The following is a 24,723-nucleotide window of genomic DNA, read 5'->3' as shown; positions in this document are numbered from 1 at the left end:
CCCATCAAACTCCACTCAGGATTCAACACTAAATCCCAGGAGAGGCAAAGAAAGCCAATAGCTCTGCAGTTAGAGCTCTCACTGGGAAAGGAAATCAGGAAACTAAATTTCAGATTTCCACATCTATTCTCATTCTGTTACAGTGTTGTCTTGGTCTTCCTGTTCCCCAGTAACTTCTACATTTTTCAGAGCTGAATAGGCTCAACTGGTGAGCTTACAGTAAACTTTCCTTGGAAGAAGGAACAGTGGCTAACCTTCAAGAAAACAGGTCAAGACCTAGCTTCTCTACACATCCAACTAAAACATCCACTTGGAAGGCCACATCCCAAGACCACCAGGTTATCAGCTACTACTAACAGGACCTGAGGGTTTGCCTTCTCATTGACTCATCAGAAAATCTAAGCTGAGACAAGAAGCTTCTTCATCAGGAATCATTTTCATTTATACTGACACAGTTCTTCCACGGGTTTGGACTCTGAAAAATTTGAATTATGCAAATCAAACTGCTTACTTAGAAAATTTCTCTATGCAATTTGACAATGTAATTTTTACTATTGTAAAAACTCTCTTTGAAAGAGATATGCAATATATATGCAAATTCAACCCTCAATTTATTTGCAATTCCAAGTGAGAAAAGGCAATTTTTTTATGACCGACATTCTGAAGAAAGAGAACTAACCTACAAAAAGTCATAAAATTATTTATATATCTTGAGGTGACAGGTTGACCACCACCTTCATCATATGTACAATGATACTAAAAAATTTAAACAGTTGGTGTAAACTTAACATTCAGTATATGGCTCTTGAGGCAGTTCTTCCAAACAACAAGCAAGTTATCAAAGTTCATTGCCAAAAAAACAAACCCTGAAAACCTAGCAACATCCTACACATAAAACATCTAAGTTGAAAGTGCGTATAGTGGCATCACCACAAGGAAACAGAAAAAATAAAGAAAAAGAAGAAAAGAGTAAAAGAGTAGAAGACCTCAGGGCCTGAGCTAACAAGAGTAATTTTTTTTTTTTTTTTTTTAAGAATGGAAGTAGAGAAGCAGCATAAGAACAATACTTTGGTGCAATGATCAAACAACTGTTTTCATTGTATTACACTCAAGAACATTCAGAATTGGTCACCACAAAAGACAAAGTGCCACTAAGTGTGACTGGACAAGGCAAGAGGAGACATGGGGGCTTTGATTTGGCCAATATTTGCTGCTGTGGTAACTTACACTTGAGACAAAGATTAAGACAGCAGATTAACCATCTGTTTTCTCTGCTCTAGTCCACATTTTTCACCTGTTCAGTTTTAAAGTCTTATTCACTATCGACTCCAATGTATTATGATAAAATTGAGTACTCCAATATACTGCTCTGATAAATACTGCTCTGAGATGGGACTATATTCAGTCTTACTTATTATATACCCAAGCATTGAAAGTATGCTTGAAAAAATGCTGCACGCATTGTTGCCAGCTATGTGCTGCAGTATAGAATTAAAATTCTCCTAGCTGATGTCAGTACTTGGGAAATTTCTTTGGAAACTGATCACTGGTATCTGCTGTCTCTGTCTTCTGAGAAAGGAGTCTATTTACAATCTGTTTTCCTACTAATTTTCAGACTGATATCAGCAGTGCAAATAAGTTAAAATTAAGTCAAGCCTTCATGTCACTAATTTCGCTTCCTTCCGACTTGCAAAGTCCCACCATCTGCTCCTACTCAGCAGAAAGAAAGCAGCATCTTTATTTCCTTAGAAAGCATTTGCATCGCCACAGGTGGCCAGGAGATAATAGGAAAACAGCCATTTTTGCAGCATTTTCCATTCATGCTGTCTCGCTGCTTCCTTGGGGAAGCATTATTTCAGAAACAGATGACAGCCTAGTCAGGCATCATAACTGCAAATGGCAAAAGGGGAAGTGCCTATCCCAAACTGTCAAACATGACTGTATAAAATCACATCATAATACAGCAAAAAAAGATACCAGCCAGAAGACTTTATTTAGCCCTTTCATTATAGAATGTGCTGAAACTGTTAATAAATCAAGAAGGCATTAACAGCTGTACTCAACTGAGTAAGAGCATTAAATAGAAGCACTGAAAAGAGATGCAGAGATATAGCTGAGTCAAAATCAAATCACAAACAAGGAAAGATGAAAGAAGATTATATTTTTTTAGTGCCACTTTTAAAGTAGTCATTACTGGACCCTTCAGTGTGAAATAGAGATTAAGTTCTTCAAACAAAGGAATTCATTATGAATATTAAGGTATGCTCAGTTTTCTTCTCAAAAGCACTTAGAAAATTATAAAAGAAAGCCCCTATCACAAAATAATTTTTCATTCAGGATTTAGGTGTTTTAAACCTAATGCTCAGAAACAACAGAAAGTTACTTGAAAAGCCTGTCAGAAGAAAAGTATGAACTCGCTATGAAAGAAAAAACTGCCTGTAGGTTAAAACTATACAGCGTGAACTGGAAAATCTGAAACAGGAAGTCATAAGTAGGGACTACACATCCACAGTGTGCGTTAATTGCAACTACTGGACAAAATTCAAACATCAAGTACTGTCAGTATCTCTTAGCACTGAGCTGATAAAAAAAGTTGCCTCATATTGATAGGAAAATGCCAGGTTCTTCCTTGTTTTGAACAGTTAAAATACTCATGAAAATATTTATAATTTATACACATTATTGATGACTCTCTGAAGATAGTTATCTTATACCTTTGGTGATTATTAAGAGAGGAGCCAAGCAGATGAGACCTCTACTTACTAAAGACCATGATCCTCCAACAGGAAGGAAAAACTTGCCTGTTGTTACATTCGTGCCAAAGATGCACCCTGTAGACACGTCAATTTCAGGATTATTTTACTCTACTAAGATAATATAATGAGGTACCATGCTAAAAAGCTTAAAACTACAGCTGCACTACATGTAGGAAGGTAGGCAGCTCTCACAGTGACAAGTGACAAGACAAGGGGCAAAAGCCTCAAGCTACTCCAGGGGAGATTTAGATTGGGTATAAGGTAAGATTTCTTCATTGAAAAGGTAGACAGGCATTGAACAGGCTGCCCAGTTGAGTGGTGAAATTGCCATACCTGGAAATGTTCAAAAGGAATGTGGATGAGGCACTTGGGAATATGCTTTAATGGTGAACATGGTGGTGCTGGGTTAAAGGTTGGACTGATGATCTTAGAAGTCTTTGCCAATCTTAACAATTCCATGATTCTATGGCTTATGAATGGAAGACTTCTTCACAAGGCATTAATGTCTTGCGTATCATTCACTCAGAAGATATTTTGTTTTAATTTGAATCTTTAGAAACCCTCTTGAATAACACACAACTGCTGAAGAGGGAGAAATTTAAAAGGCAATAGCTATTTAAAAGACAAGCAATTTTTTCAGAGAACACGCTTTCTGTAGGCTTTTACTAATCTATCTTTCTAAGTTGCCCGTTTACTTGCTCAACTTTATTTTTTAGTTAAACTCTCTGTTTTTATTTTATAAAATACTAGCAGAAGCATGAAAGACTAAAGATAGCCTGATGAGTAAGTTGTCATGGCATAAATGAAGCAATAATTAGCAGCCTCCCTTGCAAATGGGAAACTAGCAATAAGGAGCTATGTCTAGACAGAGAACCTGCCACTGAACATTCACTTACTCTTTAAGATGCTCTTTACATTGTAGGAGTAGGTAGGAAGAGCTATAACAAAAGCTTCCTCTGCCTCTTAATAGCCAAATCTTAAAAACACCAGTTCTTGTCTTTTTACATTACTTTTAAAGCTTTGTTCAACTTGTATTTTTCAGACTGATCTTTTATTCTGGGCAACTGCCATCAGCTGTTTCAAAAGAAATAATTGATAAAACAGGCCAAGATTGAACATGCAAGTTTTCTCATAAGTTCTTAAAACAGTTCTAAAATTTCTGTCCTTTGGGCTAATTTGACAAAAAGTTCAGAGATCACAAACATGTCATCTCCAATCATCATTAAAAGACCTGAATAATATAAAAGCCTTTGGAAACTGGACACTATCCTCAGCATAAATGTGGTGACAGCTGTTGATTCTCTGAAGATTTGTGCTCTAGTTTAGCATTTTTTGATCCTTCATGTTTGCCATATATGAAAAAAGGTGTAAGCATCACATCCACAAACCATAGTGTAGACCAGAAAGTGCCAAGAATTTAAATTAAACTGAATTCTAGGAGCCATTATAAAACTAGCCCAAGAAACTAAGAGCTGTGAAAGGGGTCTTTGCTCTTAATGCACTGTTAAATTGCAGCTAGACAAAAGGGAAGAGAAAGAAATAGGATCCAAAGAGAAATGAAAAAGAGGGCTTGTACTATTTTTTAATAGCTTACACTGAAGCCTGGAATATCTTGGGACTAAAAAAGCAAACCAGATCTCTTGCATTACTGAGAAAACAGACACAAGATTTTATAAACATTTCTAAGAGAGGGAGAAGTAAAGGTGACCAGCAGGCATGAATAATAAAGAAAATAAGAATATAATCAAAATGTGCAATTGCAAATATTTCAAGAGATTTCAGCATTAACCATGTTAAATTAAATTCTAGAGGTCATCCAGAAAAGAGCATCAGAGGGAGAGAATAGGACTTTTAAATAATCTGTTTATATTCATCTCAAGCCATGAGCAATAGATCATAGAGTGAACAAAACTTACTGAATTGTTTTCATAAACTGTAACCTAACATCTTAACAAAATCAAGTCTGTGGGACCACACTAAAGCAAGAAGGGAATCATGGATTTTATTCAATTTAAAAAAAGTAGTACTTTAAAGTTCAGAAATACAAGGAGTAGGTCACAAAAGGAGAAAAGGATTCAAAGATGGGTTTCAGTGGAAAATGCATTGGAAATTCTGCAAAAAAAAATATATATTCTGAAAGAGTGACCTAAGAGACTTTACAAGCACCAGACTAAGATGAAAATCAAGAGAGGCAAAGAAGTAACAGTAAGGAACAGGCAAGCACCATGGAAGCACCTTCAAGAAGAAGGAAGGAAGGCCAACAAGGTAGCAGGGACCAGGACAGGGCTACAGGAGCTTTGCTGAAGGCAGTTTCAGCTAAGTGACAAGGATATCAGCTGAACTGGAGGCAATCCAAAACTGAACTAGGGGTCTGATGAACTCAGAGATGAACTAAGAATATGGGTCTGGTTCTGCTCCTAATTTTGGAGTAAGGTCAAAGAAGATGTACCTCCTAATTCTAGATGGGCAAAATTTAGTTATTAAGGCTAGTCCTTAATTAAGTCCTGATTCCTAAGTCTTTAAAATAAGCCGTTAGGTCAACATCAAAGATTTGCTCTAATGAATTTTAAAAATGCAAACAAACAAACAGGAAAAATGTGAATAGGAAAAAAACCCCAAAGTACACCCATAGAGAAAGATGCAAGAGAGGACACAACTAACCAACCTTACATGTCCTTTTTAAAGTAATATTCAGCATCACCATAATTTTTTTCAAGCTATTTAATTCCCTAACATAACAATTAGAATTTATTCCTGTAAAATACTTTAAATTTACTCTAAGAAGCAAGGCAATGCCCAGTTTTCAAGTTCTCAGCCATTACAATTTATACTGCAAGTTCTAGATATTTTTGTTTTGGAGAACATGTAATGAATAAACTGATAGGTGTTCCTGTACTGTCCTTGGGCACCAAGGCTGGAGTAGGAACATATTCCAAAACTCTGCATCAGCAGCTCTCAGCTCTGCACCACGTGGAATTCAATTATGGAGATCTGGTGCTCAAGACAGCTGTATGCTCCTTTGAAGTAGGATGAACTACTGGTTACATAACAGGGCTGTACACCATTTCTGATATTGTTTTACCAGGAGTGTGATCTATTTAGGGGGTTTATACAGAAAAACAGTCACAGAAACTGTGACATTTGTGGCTTACTGATAGACTGAGTCACATTAAGATCACTGCTAATCCAGCAACTTCTTAAATTCCTGACCTTGACAGATGGTTGATGTGGCACTCAGCTACTACCATGTCCCTCCATTTGGATGTGTTAAACAAAAGATAACTAACGTATCTGTTACTCAGAAAAAGCATGGTATATCAGTTTAAAAAAAAGAGTATTTTCTGTTTATTTGCAAACTTCGAATTTGAGAAAAAATCTATTGAGAATGCAAGAGAAGCTTTTTAAAAATGTAGTGTGAATAATCTATAGGAAATTGCTGAATATATGGTAACAGCAGGAGAGTGGAAAACACTACCGACTCTTTTAAACAACCTGAAAAATAAGAAACTTGTCTTTTCTAGTAACTTTTATGAGTATATTTAACCGCGAGCACTTGCAAATGCTGTGTGATTTTAAGTTGCCTGAGTATCCTCAGTTTTATAGTTAAACTGCATTTTCCAAATAATTTCAAAAACCAGTTAAAAAAAAGTCAAAAAATGTTGCATCTTAAAGAAAAACAAAAAGTAACACCAAAGTCAAAACATAAACATATTGTTAGAGAACTTTGTAGATTAACTGGGTTATTTAGGAATGCTTGTATAGGAATTTAGTGGAAAAAATTTATTCTCACAGTTATCCCTTTTACAGTTGTGTTAAACTATTCTTCAGGAAAGATTTAAAGAGTTAAGAAGTAAGCATGTTCTCATATCTATGCCAATCTTTTTTTGAGTGTTTGTAACCAAACTTCAGCGTAATGTGTAGAGTAGGGATGATCTTAACCATATCAGCAAGACATTAAGTAGATTAGTTAATATTTGTATACTATTTTGAAGCTAATTAGTAGAGAGAAAAACCCTAATTATCTTTAGCCACATAAAATGGTATTAGGTGCCATAGGTTACAACAAGAAGATCCTAATGTTGAATTAATTATCCAAGAGAAAAGAAAAGTGTGTAAGGTTATGTCTACACCCAGGTTTGTAACAGTAGGCAAACACCTAGCCAGATAGCCCACAGGTACAGATAACACCACAGCTGCAATGCCAGCATATTTGCATTGACCCCTGCAGTATTTTGTATCAAAAGTATTTTCAGGGAAAAAGAAAAACCAAAACAAAACAACCCAGCATAGACATCTAGTTTGAGTTCTGTGAAATTTTGCGACATGCTGTTTTTCTGGTTTTCCATTGATTTATATTTTTTGGTGAAGCAGCTATTGATGGAAATCTTGGTAGTCATACAGAATGCTTGGATTCAAAGAAGACAACAATGAAAACTGGAAATGAAGAACAGACTAAGATATGAGTTAAAAAGTTATGAAATCATGTTCTAGGAGAACATGCTTATGTGGATACAAAAGTGCACATACCTTAGCAGAGAAAAATAGCTGGTCACTCTCCTAAGGGCAATTTTCATTAAAATGACAAACCAAATTCTTTCAGGAAAGATAAACTATTAGAAAATCATGTCCTGCTTTACAAAAGAGACAAAAGACAACTTTTTCAGTACTTACATCAAATGTGGGTGTGCTTTGCTTGGCACTCTGGTTACATGGCTCTCTGAAGCAGTCAGTGAATGGAAGCAAAAGACCCATTGCAATAATGCGAGAACAGAGCTTTTCTGCTTCTTCTTGTGGTGCATTTTCCTGCTGGCTGAAGAGTTTTTCCAGCAGAGTTCGTCCTGCCAAGGTGATGAGAGAGCAATAAGAATTTGTAGCTACATGCAGGACATGAATATTTAGGCATTACAATGTGTATTGAAAACTTGAAGTTTTAGAAGTAAAAAATGTTAAATAAAAAAATATTCATAAGAAATCTATCTGATAATAAGTCTTTAATACAAAATAATTCTACATAATGATTGTAAAGTGCTCTAGAACCTGATTAATTAGGATCAAGAAAATTTTCAAGAAAAGTATGTATACATTATATGTGCCAGCTGCACTGTGAAGTATGAAAAAAAAACCATGAGTTGTTGTTGTAGCATCAATTTCCCATAAAATTTTTCTGAAGAGAAAATCAAGACCTTAGCAAGAGACGAAACAACTTCTTCCAAAGATGTCACACAAAGTTAATGCAGAGTTTAGGCTGTCAACTCCTGGAATGAGCCCTTGTTTTTTGAATCATAAAATTTTTATAGTCTTTGAGAAATTCTGCTCTGTTTCTATGGAGAAACTCTCAATAAAAGAATAGTAACAAAAAGCCCTCATAACTATTCTGTTTAAAATTGTACTGTATACAGCTCCAGAGTGGTGGAGTGCTCCAAACTAAAATGCAGTGTCACAAGCAGCAATTCAGAGAAGTGAAGCTTATAAAGAGCAAGAAGATACTTATTCCTCCTTTAGGGCCAGATTTCATGACCAAAGTGTTTTCTTTTGTTATCCAACCAGAAAATGAAAGGAAAGCATATGTTATATAATAAATAAGTGGAGAAAATCTTAGTGGTTTGAAATATGACAATGCTTTGTAAGTTTAGCCAGAAATAGACTATAAAAAATAGTTACATACGCAGGTTGCAGTAAAATCTACACAGTAAGAATATTAAGTTGCTTAAGCTCTAAAATGTCGGATGTAAAAAGATGCCGAAGTTCAGATTTACATGATATGGATAAAGAGATGAAATAGATCTATTGAAAAAGAAAAAACAAATGGAGTAATAAAGTTAATTTTATGTTTGAGTATAAACTAGCTGGGAATGCAGCTTGTACCTAAATAAGTTCCTATAGCTTGTTTTTTCAGGCCACTCATTCAAAGCCAAAGTTATTAAAAAGAAAAAAAGAAACAAAAAACCAAAACTGTGTTAAGAAAGCATTTTAGTGTAATTTAGCATAATAAAAATAGTATTGATAATTACATTTCTACTGGTTTTTGCATGCGAGATTTCTGATTGAACATTAACTTTATTCAAAATGTAAAGTTTCCCAGGCTTTCTGAACATACTTAAAAGTTTTTTCTTTTAAACATCTGGAAGCAATTTTAAAAGGATTCTGTAAGTCACATTTGGCTAGAAGTCTCTGTAAATTTTAATTTAATGTGGCAATACACTCCAAAATAAACGATGCATTAAAATTTTAGAAGTTGTTTCTAAGGTTTTCTTCTGCACATCTAAAGATCTGATAATTATCTGATTATTAGTCCAAGTTTGCTAGACCTTTATTAGACAAAATATAATATATTCAAGGGAATAAAACAGGAGATAAGCTATGAGATAAACTTTTACAAGACATAAATTTTGTTACGATTGACAGTTAGATTGCCTCTGTTTCTTGGCTACACCACCTAAAACGCAATGCCAACAAAACTGCTTAATCAACATATCCCTCTATCAGAGTTCAGCCGTTAATTCTTTAAATAATTTATTAGTTCAAGGCATCTTTCTTGCTGACCACAGAAGATCACTTTGCTCACACCAAAAAGAAAGAATTATACAAGAAAATGACACATTTCTGCATGCCATGTGATATATTGAAATGTTATCTGTGACTACTAAGTATCAGACTTGATAGATCCCCTTTTTTTTTCTCCCCCTGGACATTTCAACATTTAAATAATCTTGTCATGTTTAAAGAGTCTTCTCCTGCATATTCAGAAAAAGAAAAGCCCCTTCCTTTTGCTTTGACCTAGTTAGCAGGAAAAATATCTGTAAATTACAAAACAGGATATGTAGCTTTTCTCCCCTTAATTCACCCAGTCTTTTGCTAATTTCTATAACATTTGCTCAAGTTCAAATACATTGTTCAGAAACTTAATTGCTATTCAATTGCAGTTTAATTTTCATAGTAATGTTAAACTATTTTCTAAAAAAAAATATTCAAACAACAGAAAATAAGTATATGTATATATAAAAAAGTAATTAATGAATTTAATTAATTCAGATTATGGTAAGAGAAATTATATCATTTTGCCCACCTGAGCATGAATAAGTCTTGGAATAAATAAGATAGTAAAATTATTTAATTATATTAGCAACTACTTCTTAACCTAGAAGAATAAAAAAATTGATTTAAACTGATTGCAGGCTAAATTTCAGTCAACTAAAATATTTTTAACTACAATTTTACATTGTTAGTTTATAAATAAAAGGCATCAGCAACAGGTTTTGGCCTCAGACACCTTAATCATTCATGAGGTAAATACATGAAGTAATAACTTCTGGAGGTGAAGATGTTTGCAAATAATCTGGAATAATTAAATTATTTGTAATTTTATAATTATTAGATGATTGGCTGATTTCTGCTATGAGTTTAAATGGAATGGCAAAAAATTTCTCTTGACTGCCTTTAACTGCTATGGAAACAGTAAAAATTAAAACCAAGGTCTCTGAGATCTCTTTTTTCCCTAAGAGGTTAAATTACCACTGTTCACATTTAAAACATTTCTTCCTAGAAACCCCAAGTCACGAAGTTATTGAACCCAATTCTTACCTTTCCCCTAATTATTTTGGCAAGGCATGGGAAGCATACTAAATTTAGAATTAGACAAGAACTTCAGCTTTAGATCAAATAAGTATTCTGAGGACCGTGCCAAAAATCTTCAGCAAGTAAGATGACTATAAACTCAGAAGATATTTTTTAGAAGCTTAGAATAACTTATTAGACCCCAGTGAGGGATAAAAAGACTTTTATTTTTCTTCTGCTGCAAAGAATTACACAATTAATCAACTAAAAAAATGAGAACATGAGATTAAGTATCAGGTATTCTGGACTTCTGTGTGTATTTTGTTATAATTTGCTATTGTTACTCAGCCAGAATCTTCTGGCTCAGCTTCCAAGTTCCTTATTCTCCACGTCTAGATGACCTGCCTCCTTCTCCCATTCCCATAAAGATGAAGCACTACTGATTTTGTCTCCTCCACTATGACACAACAGGTCCTCATCCAATTCTTCTGATCAAGAATTGAACACCACTGTTCACGAAAGCCATCTCTGTAGGATATGTAATCTATTCACTACTGAATGAAAATTCACATGTTCTAGTATGGTTTCCTTTCATACTGTCTCCTTGTATGAAAAATGTGGGTAAAAGAGTGGTCAGCATTGTCCACAGAGAAATACAAGCAAATCCTCACTCAATGAATTCACCTTATGGATCTTTGATATGCTCAGAAGACAAGCCTTTCAAAGAGCTATGAGCTGAGCAACAAAATCCTTAAGAAGCAGCAATATCATAAAAATGTTGTTAGCTTTGAATTTGCCTAATTATCAAGGGGAGGAAGAGATATGAATGGAAGTGAAAAATAGGAAGAAAACTCAAGTAATTGTACTCACAGTCATACTGAAAACATACTCACTGAGGCACTGTGCTGCAGCAGAGCTTGCAATAATGCTTCCCTGAGGATCTTGCTGTTATAGCCTCACATCTTTATAGATGTTCTTCTATCCTCCTTATGCTGGATTTGCAAAAGCCCGGGAGCACGGCTGGCAACGAGCACCAGTTGAGACTAATGATCAAAATGAGTTATACTCCAGAAGCTCCCCCTTCTGCCAGTCTCAGTGACTGTCTCAAAAAGCCAGAGCACTACACCACACTTTCACCATTGACACAGCAGTTGCATCAGTACATCTTAACCTACACACACACTGCAGACAGACTTTCTATTTTTATTCTTCCTAATGCAGAGGGAATGGCTTCAATATAGCACCAGTTGTGAATACCCTATTCAGTCACCTCAAGAGCTAGCATGACTTATGCACATATTACTCACATCTTCAAAAGCTGAAATCTGCTTGCTTCCTTTTCCCCAGTTTACCCCTTCTTTTTTCCACTTTAGTAAGATTAGAAATGCTCACACAGCAAAGTAATTTCATAAGCTTTGAAGCCAAATGTGCCATAGGCCTTGCTCTATTTTTGGGAAACAGTACAGGAAATAAAGGAAAAGGAAGAAGAAATAGAAAAAATGGTGAATTTCCATTTCCAATATTTTCTTTTAGTCTTGTACAATGTGAAAAGAAAATTGTAGTCTTCTTACGGTTTCTCATTTAGAATGGATTTCAATTATGAAAAGAGTTTTATAAACAAAGACTAACAACAAACCCCAAACTAAAAAGACAGAGAGAAAATAGGAGGGGGAAAAAAAGGAGTTGCATTCAAAAGTTAGGAAATGCTATACTTCATCTATCTGCTGTTCGATATTAGTCTAAATTACTCCATTCCAATTCTTTTTCTATCTCCTTTTCTATGTATGCTGCCAGCAAGGTGGCAGCTAACTCAGGCCTCAGTCATCTGGCAAAGCACCTGAACAGTGCAGCATCAAACATGCCCCAGAATGCCAGAAGAGGATGAACATGTCAGAGAGACAAAAATACTGCAGAGATATTCATATTTTTAGCTGAGATAGCAATTGCAACTACATGTAATTTCTTAAATAATTTTCAGTACATATGCCCCCATTCATCGTATTCACTCAAACTATAACAGCAAAAGCTTAATGAATAATTTTTCAAGGCAAATCAGTTACACTCCATTTTCACCTTTTTGCTGTTCAGTGTACTTTACCAGGTCTCAAATATTTCAAGCATAATGATATTTTACGTATAAAATTATTACCTCAATGAAAAAAAAGTATTAAAATTCTTTAATGTTTTAATTTCATTTCATAATCTTTTCAAATTTCCAGTTTTTCAGCTAACCTATACCACTCAGCCTAAATATAATGTGCAACACATGACTGCTGAGAAAGAAGAGGTTTTCCAAGATGCACATGAAACCTGGGAATGTGCAGAATGAAAACAGAAATTGGTATTCCTGCCAACTTTTCTTCAGATGCTAAGTCCAAGTACTGCATAAGTGCATATTAAATATGCATTTGCAGTATAAAAGAAGCAATTTAATTTTGTCTGTTGTTTGCCTGAAGACTGACCTGGGAGATTACACCCAAAATTCCAGGATTAGAAACTTCATTTATTGTTCTTTTTCACTGCAGAGTTTCTAATCCTCTTCTGATTTAGATTGGTAAACTGTTCTAGATGACTCATCCTGTGAAGTTGCTTTAGCTGTTTTGCTTTCTGTTTGGTTTATTTTTTAAATTTTTTTTAAGGGATTGAATTTTTATTGACAGATACTTTTCTAAAATCATGTGACATATTTCTGACAGCCTGGTTACATAAAACATGAAAAACCTAGTAAGCAACAGGCCTCCACACAATATTGTTTCATAACAAAAAAAAAAAAAAAGCCTTCTGCTTTGAATAAACACAAAACAAAGTACATTTTAAGTCTATAATTTCTAGGCAACATAAACTTGAAATATAACGAATTGGTCAAGGTCTGGGGTTAGGGCACACATTGCTATAATACTATCAAATATATTTCCTTTTGTTCTTATTATCCATGTAATAATTGATCTCTGCTTTCACTGATTGTATAAAAGTCTATGCTTCTAAGGGGGAAAAACCCCACAGATTATATATATTGATATCTTTATATATTTCTACTGTATATTACCATATTATGCATAAAATATTATTTATTCATATTTATATATTATGTTTTAGTATTCAGAACATCAATAAAGTTAGGGATATGTGGAAATACCAAAGAAGATTGTCCTGATGTTTCTCCTCCAGAAGATTCTCTGATGTTCCTCCTCCAGATTTCCTGGCTATGCTCACATGGATGGTATGAACTAAACCCACACATCATCTTAAATTCAGAAGTCAAAGTTGAAAGCCTGTCTAAGCCTGACAATTAAGAAAAAAAGACATATCAACATTATCTCCCTCATTCCCACAGTTTTATATGGCTGCCTACACACAGTTTCAGGGTCAGAAATATCTATTTTTTAAATTACAGAGAATAATGTATTGATTTGATAGATTCATAGACTATTCAAACCACTAGAATAAAACTATCAATTAGTTTTACATTTCTCAGTCTTGTACTTGATTGTCACAGTAAACACTATGCTTTCCTTTTGCCAAGTTTTCTGAATTTCTTGGCATCTTAATTTCACTCCTTTTACAATGTTCTATCTCTCATAGTATCTTTGTTTAGGATTAAAAATTTTCCATGTAACTCTTCACTAGCTTTAAGGATAAGACCAGAGTACATCAACCCCTGTGCAACTCAAGCAAGTAGGTTTTTTTTTTCCTTTATTTTAGCCTTACATTTATCACTAAAAATTTAACCAGATTCTGGATTGTGCAAGACAGCTTTACTAAGTGTATAAACTGAGATTTCAACTCAGCAAAGAACGAGCAACATCTTACACAGAAAAAGAAAGAGAATCACATCATATTAAGAGCTTCAAGTGCTGGAGACATCCCAAAGAGAGCTAAGGAACAAGTGTGCATGCTCCCTTTTGGAAGCAAGGGCATTAGCTGCCACTGGAAGAAAATCCTGCTCCCAGGTGCACACAGGGCAAAAGTAGCACCTCAGCAAAATGACCCGGAAATTTTTCCAGAAATGCCCTGATCGAAAAAGGGAAGATCTGACAAAGTTTGGAAAAAGGATTCTCCAAAATTAAAGGTGAAAAGAGGACATCACTGAATTAAGGAAGTAAAAATTCACCCTGGAAAGGATGTTACAGTTTTCAAAAAACTCACATCTCCTACTTGATCTATAGTTCTCCTTGACTGAACCAAGCAGCTGTGTTTTAAAACACTAGAATATTAAACTATTCTTTTATCCCTACCTTTTGCTATATGACAACACCACTAATTTCAGCATATAACCCAGTGGTCTGTTATAAGATTACTTAAACAGACACCATATTTCCACAAATCATGCTAGAAAGCATGTGAAAATCTAATTAATACAGACCTTCATCGTGATGAATGAAATCCTAAGGTCAGTTCCTAATTTTGAAATTTGTGTCATAATATAGAAAGACAGAAATAGAATGAAAATTTTACTTGAAAATATCAAGTCCTACAAGTGCTGTGGTTAGGACAAAGGTCAGGACACAGGTCTAGTCTTGTGTTAATTATGTAATAAACTTTCCACAGCCTGACTGAGCCCATCAATCACAACACTAGAGGGGAGCAGGCCAAAATGACACAGTTCCTCTGGTGGTAGTGAAGTAACATGACAGGGCCCCTGATGTAAAACCACCAAGACTTCTCTTCTTTGGCTAAATTATTTGCAGTGTTACTATTATGTATGGAAATGCATATGAATGCCTTCTTACCACTCTTGTGTTGTCTAGAAAGCAGCTGTAAATAAAATGTTATCAATGTAGTCTTATTGATCTTTGCTAAAACCATACTGCATTTTGTTGGTTTTCTTTACTCTTTTGTCATTCACTCAGAAGTGAATTATATCTTATAATTTCCTCCTTCAAGACTTGTTCCAAAGACTTGCTTGCTGCTGCAGTCAAAAACAAGATAAAACTGGCTTGATTATTTGCAATAACAATATCTTACTTTTTATAAAAAGCAGGTATCATAGCTTTGCCATCACTAGAGCTTCAAAATATATTAAAATATTTGTGATAGACTGTCACAGTGCTTTCAGCATTATTCCAGATTAGCAAGTCTGTGAAGCATTCTGTCTCCCTAACTTGAACATAAGCTCTTTGAAATTTTGCTTCCATGGTGACTAAGATTTTACACCTTTCCCCCACAGTGAATTTTTTTACATATGACATATGTATAACAGGATAAGCTGAGACAGAATATGAAACTATTCTTTTATCCCTACCTTTATCTATATATCATTTATGCATGTCATTTAGTGATATATAGGAAAAAGTAAGAACACCTTTTTCAGAAGCTTTCATATAGTAACTTTCAGAAGCTGAAGATTTTAAAATTATTGTTAAATACCAGAATATTCCTCAATTATGATATAGACATTTTGTACTCTGTGCCACTGCTTCCTAAAAATATCAACAACATGTCCCCCCACCCCATCATTAAATGACATGTCTCCCTCCACATGATTTCTCTTCAGGCTCTAATGCAGTACTATTGCAGCTTACAGAGGTACATTTATAAAGCTTCCCTAATTATACCAATTTATTATGAAGGAGAACCTATATGTGTCTGTCTACCAAAGCTTTTAGGCACCATATGCATCTTTGGCAAATTTCATATTGTGTTTTCCAGGTACATAGCTTCCTCTCAGCAAGTATTTAATTCTGTCTCTTTACCCTTTTAGTTTCTGTGGTGATTTGTGATGTGAAGGCAGTAATCTGTGCCAGGTTCTCACAGACTGCTGGAAAGCCACAATGCTTTCTGTCTAGCTCTTTTAAAGTAAGAAGCTCCTCTGATGTCTTTTTGGGCATCTATTACTAACAGCATCTTTTGTCAGTCTAACCTGATAGAGACTATTCCTTACAACCCAATTTTGTAAAACTTTATTCCCAATGCTTTGACATTTTCTTCCACATATTATACAATCTGGCCTATCTCTACCTTAGAAGCAAATTCTCAAGCTCAAGCTTGTCTGCTCAAGCAGCCAAAAGTCACAAGACACAACTGAACTCAACCAAACCGGCGGTCTTTAAAGTGGGACACAAGTAACACGTTTCGTTTAACCTACCCATTAGTTCCCAGGCATGCCTAGCTTTCTTTCTCCTCCATGACCTGTGTTCCCAAGGGCTGCTAATCTACAACTTTAATAACTGATTTTTAATATTTATCAAGATGTACAAAAGCTTTTCTTTGCATCCATAAACAAACAACAGTTAGATGAAGGAAGGGCAAAAGCAGAGCGTTAGAACTACATTCCACAAAAACGAAAAACTAGACATGCAGATCCATGTACTTGTGCAGACATGTTCTTCTAGACTTCTTTTGAAGGAAACCTAGAAACACAAGTCCCTTGCTATAACTGGGGCTTTATGTTTCACTGATGCAATCAAGTATTTCCCTTAACAATTTCTCTGCATAAATTATTTCTTGAATCTTTACATGACAAAATAGCACTTGGATACACAAGCACTTTTATTAAGGCATTTTCTTTTTTTTTTTTCTTTTTAAACAATTCCATTTCCTCCATGACTTTTAAGATGTGCTAATGTAGACCATTATTGTGATACTACAGCATAGATTTCTTTCTTACAGTGATTTTTTTTTCCTTATCAGTGCAAGGAAGAAGGAAGTATGTACCAGGGAAAAAGAAACACCTATCCTATCTCTGCATCTTCAAGGGACATCTGAGACAGATCTTCTCAGCATCAACTGACCTCTAGAATGAAAGGTGTCTTCTGTAATTAGTTCCACAGTAAAGTTATCTCTGTTTTCTCCTGATTCAAATTCACACCAGGTTCAGAGCTCTGGCATTGCTGATAACTTTTATATAGATCCCAAGACCAAAAAATTCATACTTATACTGACAAATAAGAATGTCTCAATAAATCTCATTTGTGACTAGGCTTTCCTGCCCCTACTTAACTATATATGTCAAGACGTAAAAACAATGAGATTGTCAATATTTATCTACTTCTTCTATATTTATGTGTTTACATTAAGGTTTACTTTTACAACTTGTGATGTTTACACACACACTCTCATAACCACTGCTTCTAACTGCTGCAAAACTGCTGACTTACTTAATGGTTCTGCTGCTTTGCAACTACAGATGACAGAAGTCATGGTCAGTATTTATCTGAGGATAAAACAAGGTTTAGCATAAGAAAACATAACTCATTTCCTGGTCAGAAAGCCTAGCTATTTCTATCAGTGTGAAGAAAAAATTCTGGACAGCAGAGACATGGAAATAGAAGGAGGAACAGTCCTTTTTTCACTCAAGGTAAAAAAGCCCACCTTGTTGTCCCTAATTTTCTTTACATTATTGCAGTGTAGGAATGCAGGAAGCTGCTGTTGCTTAGAGAAGATAGTAGCTCCTGAACCCATTTTGCTGCCTTTTCTAAAGCATTTAATGAAATGCAACTGGTTTTCTATTATCATATCAAGAGGCAGGAATGAAGTGACACAATGTAAAGTCCTGACATCTGTCCATCACCTTCCTGTCACAGCTTCTTTTTGCTTTTGCCCTGTTCCCTTTGTACCAGCTCACCCCATTCCCAAAAAAGATCAACTGCCTGCATAAAAGTAAGTTTCTGGAAACTTGCAGTCCAGCTAAGTGGTACAGAATGATGTTTTTGAATGCATCTAAAAATAACCAGAGCTGCAGTCACCCACACCTACACATATATGGTTCATCACCGCTACTCCTTATGTAAGCTGAAATTTTGGCAGAGGTAGTTCTTAAGGAATACACTGGGCCATATCCTGAGCTTGATTAAAACACTAAACAAACAAAATATCTTGGGTAATTAGTAATTCAGTAGTTTTTCATCACCAGCATTCACATTGAAACTTAATCCTTCATATACAGTCAGCTTAAAATATCCCTAGAGTTGCTTTTGAAATCCAAGGTTTTTTTTGCTGTAGAACAAGCAAAAAAAGCACAGGTAAAAAAAAAAGCACAGGTAAAAAAAAAAAAAAAAGGCTTGTTTCAAGAAATAGGTTTTTTGGGTTTTTTTCCTGCAAATAAGTCCTACAGCAGTTTTAGTTTTTGGGGTTTTTTAAATAGACCAATGATGCCCCAAGCTATTAAAAAGACATGTATATTAAAAAAAAAAAATAAAGCACAATTAGATCCAAGAAATATAATCAAACTTAACTTCCACATAATTATTCCAGCTGGAATAATCCACTGCTCATTTCACAGAAATGAAGTCACTGAAGCACACAACATCCTTGAATGGTCATTTCCAGACAGGTGCCTTGTGTGCTGGATATTCTAGTGGTACTGTGTCTCAGAATCAAGTAGAGATGCACACACTTCAGCTATAAGTAGTCCCTTTTCCTTTTCCCCTTCGCACTCCAAAAAAGACTATCAGACAACCAAGACCCCACAGTCCTACTCCAGACATGTTGGGCTGCCAGTGATGCCTCAGAATGTGGTTCTGCTCAGAATAATAGAGCCACTCAATCTCATGACCAAAACCTGCTACTCCCAATGAAGTTCCAGATAAAGATCAAAGTATTAATCATGAGATCCCATCAAAACAAGCCTGTGGCAGCACTGAATTCCAGTGGAGTTACTCACGTTGCTCCAAATCCCATATTGCAGTACTGGCTCAGTAACATTAAAGTAACTTATCACCACTCAGCAATCTTTCAACAACATATTGCAGCCCATTTTCAAACACATTTTAGTACAGTTGAAGTGCAGTGTTGGAGTCATCCCCTCACCCCAAGTTTTGTGTGTACTAGGCAAAAAGAGGAGGATCTTTCCCTTCAGATGCTTGCTAGCAACACTCAGAGTAGCGTGTGATCACATACCACATGGAGGGCTGCTGCTGGGCAGCTCCCTTAGTTAGAGGAGGCTACACCCCATCTGATAAAAGAATCATCTGTATTACTGCTAACAGCCATCAGCAGTGAAACAGCAAACCATAAGTAATCTGAAATAACAGCTGCATGATAAACAGTCTACTCAGGATGCCAACAGATACAAATCCATATTGTGTGCAGCATCACATGAATCAGAGAGCTTTTTTTTTAAGCCTCAACAAAGGCATTTGAAAAGATCTACTTTGCATCTCAGAAACAAGCTTTCATCCAACTTTTTCAAGTTTTCACGTACTTATCCATACTAAACCTAGGTTTATGCCTGCAGAAGCTGCACTGCAATTGCAAGTGGGAAGACAGCATTAGCACAGTACAAAAGTAAAATAAAGTGGCAGAAATCAGCAGACATGAGTACACAAGCACAGCACTGGCTTCAGGTTTTGTTTGATGGTAACCAGGGTTTTTTGTTTGCCTCCTCTTTACAGATAGAGCAGAAAAAAAAATATAAATCTCTGAAGAAAAATTTAAAGATAAATTATCTGTTTGAAAGAGCTTCATGCAGCAAGTGTGTTACAAGCAGCCAACAGTGATTAGGAAGGGCATGGGTTTGTCTGGGTCAAGTTTAATCACCATCTGGGGCAGCTGATGTGACTCATTCAATTTATGTAAAAGACACCCTTATTAGCTCCTCTGCAATCACTGCACCTCAAATTAATACAAGAATGAAATTCTTCTTACTAAATCAGTCTATTGGCTCTTTCACTTCAGTTATGTTAATGTCTGGAAACATCAGTTTCATTTTCCTCATGATACTCACTTCACTTTAATGCAAATTATTCACTGCCACATACCAAAGTGAGAGAACCAGCTCTTGCTGAGCTCTTGCTCTCCTGGGACCACCATATAAAAACCATGGCTCCACTGTGCATTGGGTAATCTAGAACTTGTAATTACTGTCACTACAAATTCAAATACAGCTATCCACATAAAATGTGAAATAGATCCAATGCCTGAATTGTAGAATGCCCTTAAACTTGTCCATACCATTTTCCTAAAAAATGCATAGAATTCAAAATACTGTACTTTTCTTCTTATATAAATCAAAATTAAAATATGCAAAGTCTCTGCCATTCAAGTACTTGGCTTCCATCTACATTTGACATTAAAGCAGTCTTAAAGGGTTCATATGGCTCTCTGTGAAAACCAAATGGCACACAGCCAAACCACAACATGCTGCAAAAGTAGGCCAATCATCTGCATAGGACCTGCTGTCATTGAAATTGATGATAAAGTGCTGTGGAATATTTTACTTGATTCCAGTTGGAAATGCAGAGCAACACTGCAGTCACTGCACAGCAAAATGGGATTTCATGCTGTAGGCAAAAAGCTGTTTTGGACTGGATTTGCTTTGTTTTTGTTTTTTAGGCTAGAAATATCCCACTATAAAGAATCTTATTTCTAAAAGCTTGATGCTAATTCCCAAATCAATGTACCTCATGCATGCAAGTAAAATACAACATTTTCACAAGTAGTATCAGAATACAAGGAAATTATTTCTGTAATCATTGTTGTATGGAATGGTTTCTTTAAAGAGGCTTTTCTGCTCTTTCAGCAATAGCACCTTATGGAAATAGTAATGTGAAGCTTAATTTCCCTTTTTAATGTACACTAGTTGTTATTTTAAAATTCTCAATGAATTTTAGCTTGTAAATACATTTTTTTAATACTATGAATGGCCAAACAGAGATGAGTCATTTCCAGTTCCCTCACTTTAAGCTTTTCTGCATGAACTGAAAGATATAATTGTCCTCTGCTCGTAAAGACAGCTGGTATGTACATGCAAATGAGGGTCACTGTAATTTCCATAAGAGATAGAACTACTGTTGCATTGGACGCTGGTCCCTTCACAATAACAGTCTAAAGCATTGGTGGGAAAAAAACCCCAAACCTAAACAAAAATTATTTTATAGTAAATCAACACCTTGTGAGGAAATGTGAAAAAGTCTATTTCCCAGAAAACAGATATCTAAAAAGAAGTACCATGTTCTTGAAGTTTGCCATATACAACTTATTTCCATCATAGCACCACCATAAAGTCTAATTACAGATGTAGCAATTAAAAATTTTCTGAGTTGTTTATAAGCTGTCAACTGTTGATAGCTAAAAAAAAACCAGTGTGCTTTTTACATGCTATTAAAGTAGCGAACACCTCAAACTGGAAAAGTTTAGGTAGCATGTCTAAAGTTAAGTCTAAGAAACAGGTGAAAGGGATTTAAAACAAATAAAAAAAAATATTCAGCTACCTTCACAGTGAGCTACTCTCAGAGGGGCTGGCTTTTTCTGTGTTAAAAATTTTGAATTCCAATTTTCTGCACTGAAATTGGAGATTTTAGTTCAAGGCTACTAAAGAATGAAAGCATCATGATTTGAATCTAGAAAATAATTTTAGTTATTTACTTCCTAAATCATACTTTTTTATTTGCTTTTCATAAAACCACAAAAAAACCCCTCACTCCATTTTTTGCAAAGGCCTTGTGCTCATGTATGGTTCATGCTCTCATGCATCCAGAACTAACTTCATTAAAATAAAAATCTGATTTTATCTAATAGCAGGTACTCTTAGGGTATATTCTCTTAGTTCTACAGGTTCCTCAAGTGAAAAATCTATGGAATATGCTGCTGAGTTTTCTCTGTATACATACCTCCTATGTGGAAGAAGTGGTCCTAATTATGAATATGTTACCTTTAGAAAGAAACTTCAGGTGAGGGAAAGAGAAAGGGAAAAAAACCCCTCAGAGTGAAGGAAAATAAGCATCTACTCACACTATTTCATTTGTCTTTGGGACAATTCTTTTGTCTTTCATCCTGTCTTTGGGACAGGATGCAAGCTGCCTAACAGGCAAGGTAAAGGTTTACTAAATGAGTCACCTTATGTAGCCTGAGCAGCAGCCTGTGACAGCTACCAAATTGTACAACCCCCAGTTTCCCTTCTCCTCCCCTGTTTTTGCTGCCTTTCAATACATTCACTTTTTTTTTATTTTCCTCCTTCCCTCTTCTGAAGAGGAAATTGGTTCCTTTCTGAAGTGCTGTCCATCTGTGCATAGCATGGCTTTTTCCTTTTGGTACTAAGCAAATCCTCCTCATTGCCTCAGTCTAACACCAGGTGCAGCTCTCATGTGTTTATAGTACACTAGAACTGCACCTAGCACAAGAAAACCCCAAACAGGATCCTGGTGACAGAAAGCTTTGCATTTGAAAGATCTATTTATGCAGAGAGCTGATCTGCCTACAACAGTGCAGCTTTTCACATTTTTCAACAAGAATAATTTAAGGCATTCATCCTTTTCCTACAGGATGTAGACAAAGGAGACAAGTAGAAAGAAAAACTTCAAAGAGTTATGCACTTCCTTTACTGGCAGTACTGCCATACTGATGAAATGTGACTGTGCTTGTAAGATCAGGCCTTGGATTGCAAGGCCAAGGTACTGCATGCAATGAATTAAAGCATTTTAAAAATATTTTCAAAGCTGTTGTGGGAAGAGAAAAAAAAACCAAAACAACTCTTAATACACATCACTCACCTGAAAAGACATTGGGAAATGTCTCTGTAGAAGCCTGGACCCCTGAGGACTTTCTTGAATGAGTCAAAGGCACTCTTTCCGTTTGAATTTTCTCTCTAAACCCCTTGTGCTCCAAATAGTCTGCAGAGCTCACCTTCTCTGTTATCTCACTTTTGTGATTGGACACCTCTTCTGTCCAGTCTGCAGAGCGACTGAACAAACCTGCCAGACTAGCAGACCTCTTCTTCCTGACTGAGACTTTTTCCTTTTTGTGGAAGGACTCCTGCCTCCTTGTGAAGAGTGGGCTCTGGGATGGGGAGGGAGAAGGTGAATGGTTGGGAGAACTCAGTTGCCTAGTTGTAGTTTTGATGTAACAGGGATTAATTAGATAGGGCTTAAAACATCGGGAACCAAGCATCGGACTGTCCGCTGTTCCTTCAGAGGACAAACTGCCATTTTTCATTTCCGTGGATAAACCATTACACAGCTCCTCTTGACTGGCTGACAGAGTGTGTTTCCCTTCCTGAGTCTCAGCAGCATGATCATGGCCTGCATCTGAAATTCCACTCTCTGTTACTGAGCCCTGAAAATCAACAGCCTGCACTTCAGCAATTTTAGCCTCAGCATCTGCCACTGGAGATGGAAAAGGTTCTGTGGAGCTGCGTGTCTGAGCCCCATTTTCTACTGCAGTTCTATCCAAACCATCTTGTAGTTCACTGGCTACAGCATCCACTCCAGCAACGGGCTGCTCCTCAGTCAGTGGCTGACGTTCCTGTGTTTCAAATAAGCTGTTACCAGGAGAGCCTGTGCCATTCACCGCTTCCTTCAGTTCACGTTCAGCTGCACAGGAGACGGGAACGCTTTCTACAATTTCCGATGCTGCTGGAAAAGCCCCCTCAGTGTCTGGGCTCCTTTCTTTGTCAGTGGTAGTTACTGAAAAAAAACGTTCAAAATCTAAGGGGGTTGCTTGAGAATTAGCCATGTGTCGGCCCATTGTTTTGGAGACAGAGTCCTCAGTTCCAATGTTAATTGCCCCCTGCTGCTGCTGCTGCTGCAGTCTAATAGCTTGCTGGATATCAGAAAGCAAATCCTCTTGTTCTGCGGCTGAATGGAAACTGTATATATCCGTATCAGAGCCAGAGCTGGTCCTTTGTCCATCCTGTGTCTCTGCAGCAGCTGGAACAGTTTCATTTCTGATTTCAAAATGTTCAACATCTGTGTCTGAGAGACCCCCTTCATCTGCAGAGATGCTTATATCGGGAGTTTTGGTTACAATTGAATGAGTACTGTCCAGCTCCCCAGGCTGCAAGGCCTGGCTTTCCAAAACATCCTCCCGTGAGCTGCTATTTCCATCTTTAGCCTTGGACAAATTTTTTCTGATCCTCAGATTTGAAAACACAGAGGGCCTGGAGTCCGACTTACCCTTCTTCTTCCCCGATTCGCTTCCCTTTGCATGCTTCCCCAGTCCCCTTCTGCCCCCCGATACCTTCTTTGTGCCGTCCGTATCCTTGGGCCCAGAGGCATCCTCTCCTCCTTCTTGCACATCACCTGCATTTTTCTTTAGCTTCCCATCTTGATTCCCCATGATTTTTCGCAGTGCAACACCTTTGGCAATCAAACCATCCTCCCGGGTTTCATTCCTTTGGCCTGCTGGCGAGATCCCCTCTAGCGATCCAGGTTTGTTTGCAGGCGGCGGTGATGCAAGTGAGGCAAATGCTTGCTGTGCCTCTCTCCCATCTGCTGGAGCTGCCTTTTTGCATAATGTGCTGCTTGCACTGGGCTCCGCTGGGACATGCTCAGTACAGCACTGAGAGCTGCAGACAGCTCCTTCCAATGGCTGCTGCTCTTGGAGCTGCCTGCTCGCCGGGTTTCTGCTGCACTCTTGTTGCTTTAGGAAGGATTCTGTGAAAAGTGTTTCCTTTATAAAAGTCACTTCTTTTTCCACGGTTTTTATTGCCTGCATTGCAAGCTCAGCTTGTCACCAAATCATTTATGATTCCAGTACT

General features: G+C 36.5%; 1 protein-coding gene across 4 annotated transcripts in view; it reads right to left on the bottom strand.

The window, feature by feature from the left end:
* FMN2 (formin 2) overlaps nucleotides 1–24,513 on the bottom strand; it is a 153,065-nt gene extending 128,552 nt beyond the window's left edge. For all 4 annotated transcript variants that reach the window (XM_071432704.1, XM_071432716.1, XM_071432711.1 and 1 more), the window contains exons 1-2: nucleotides 22,739–24,513; nucleotides 7,428–7,594 (exon numbers count right to left, since the gene is read on the bottom strand). In XM_071432704.1, the coding sequence (XP_071288805.1) occupies nucleotides 7,428–7,594; nucleotides 22,739–24,302 (1,731 nt within the window). In that variant the 5' untranslated portion in view covers nucleotides 24,303–24,513. The remainder of the gene's footprint in view (nucleotides 1–7,427; nucleotides 7,595–22,738) is intronic.
* Nucleotides 24,514–24,723: the final 210 nt, after the last annotated feature.

Source organism: Agelaius tricolor, unplaced genomic scaffold (genome assembly GCF_023055355.1).
Source record: "Agelaius tricolor isolate 1412-34295 unplaced genomic scaffold, bAgeTri1.0.p SCAF_1, whole genome shotgun sequence".
In the NCBI taxonomy this organism is placed as follows: Eukaryota; Metazoa; Chordata; class Aves; order Passeriformes; family Icteridae; genus Agelaius; species Agelaius tricolor.
This window is presented reverse-complemented; position numbering and strand designations above follow the sequence as displayed.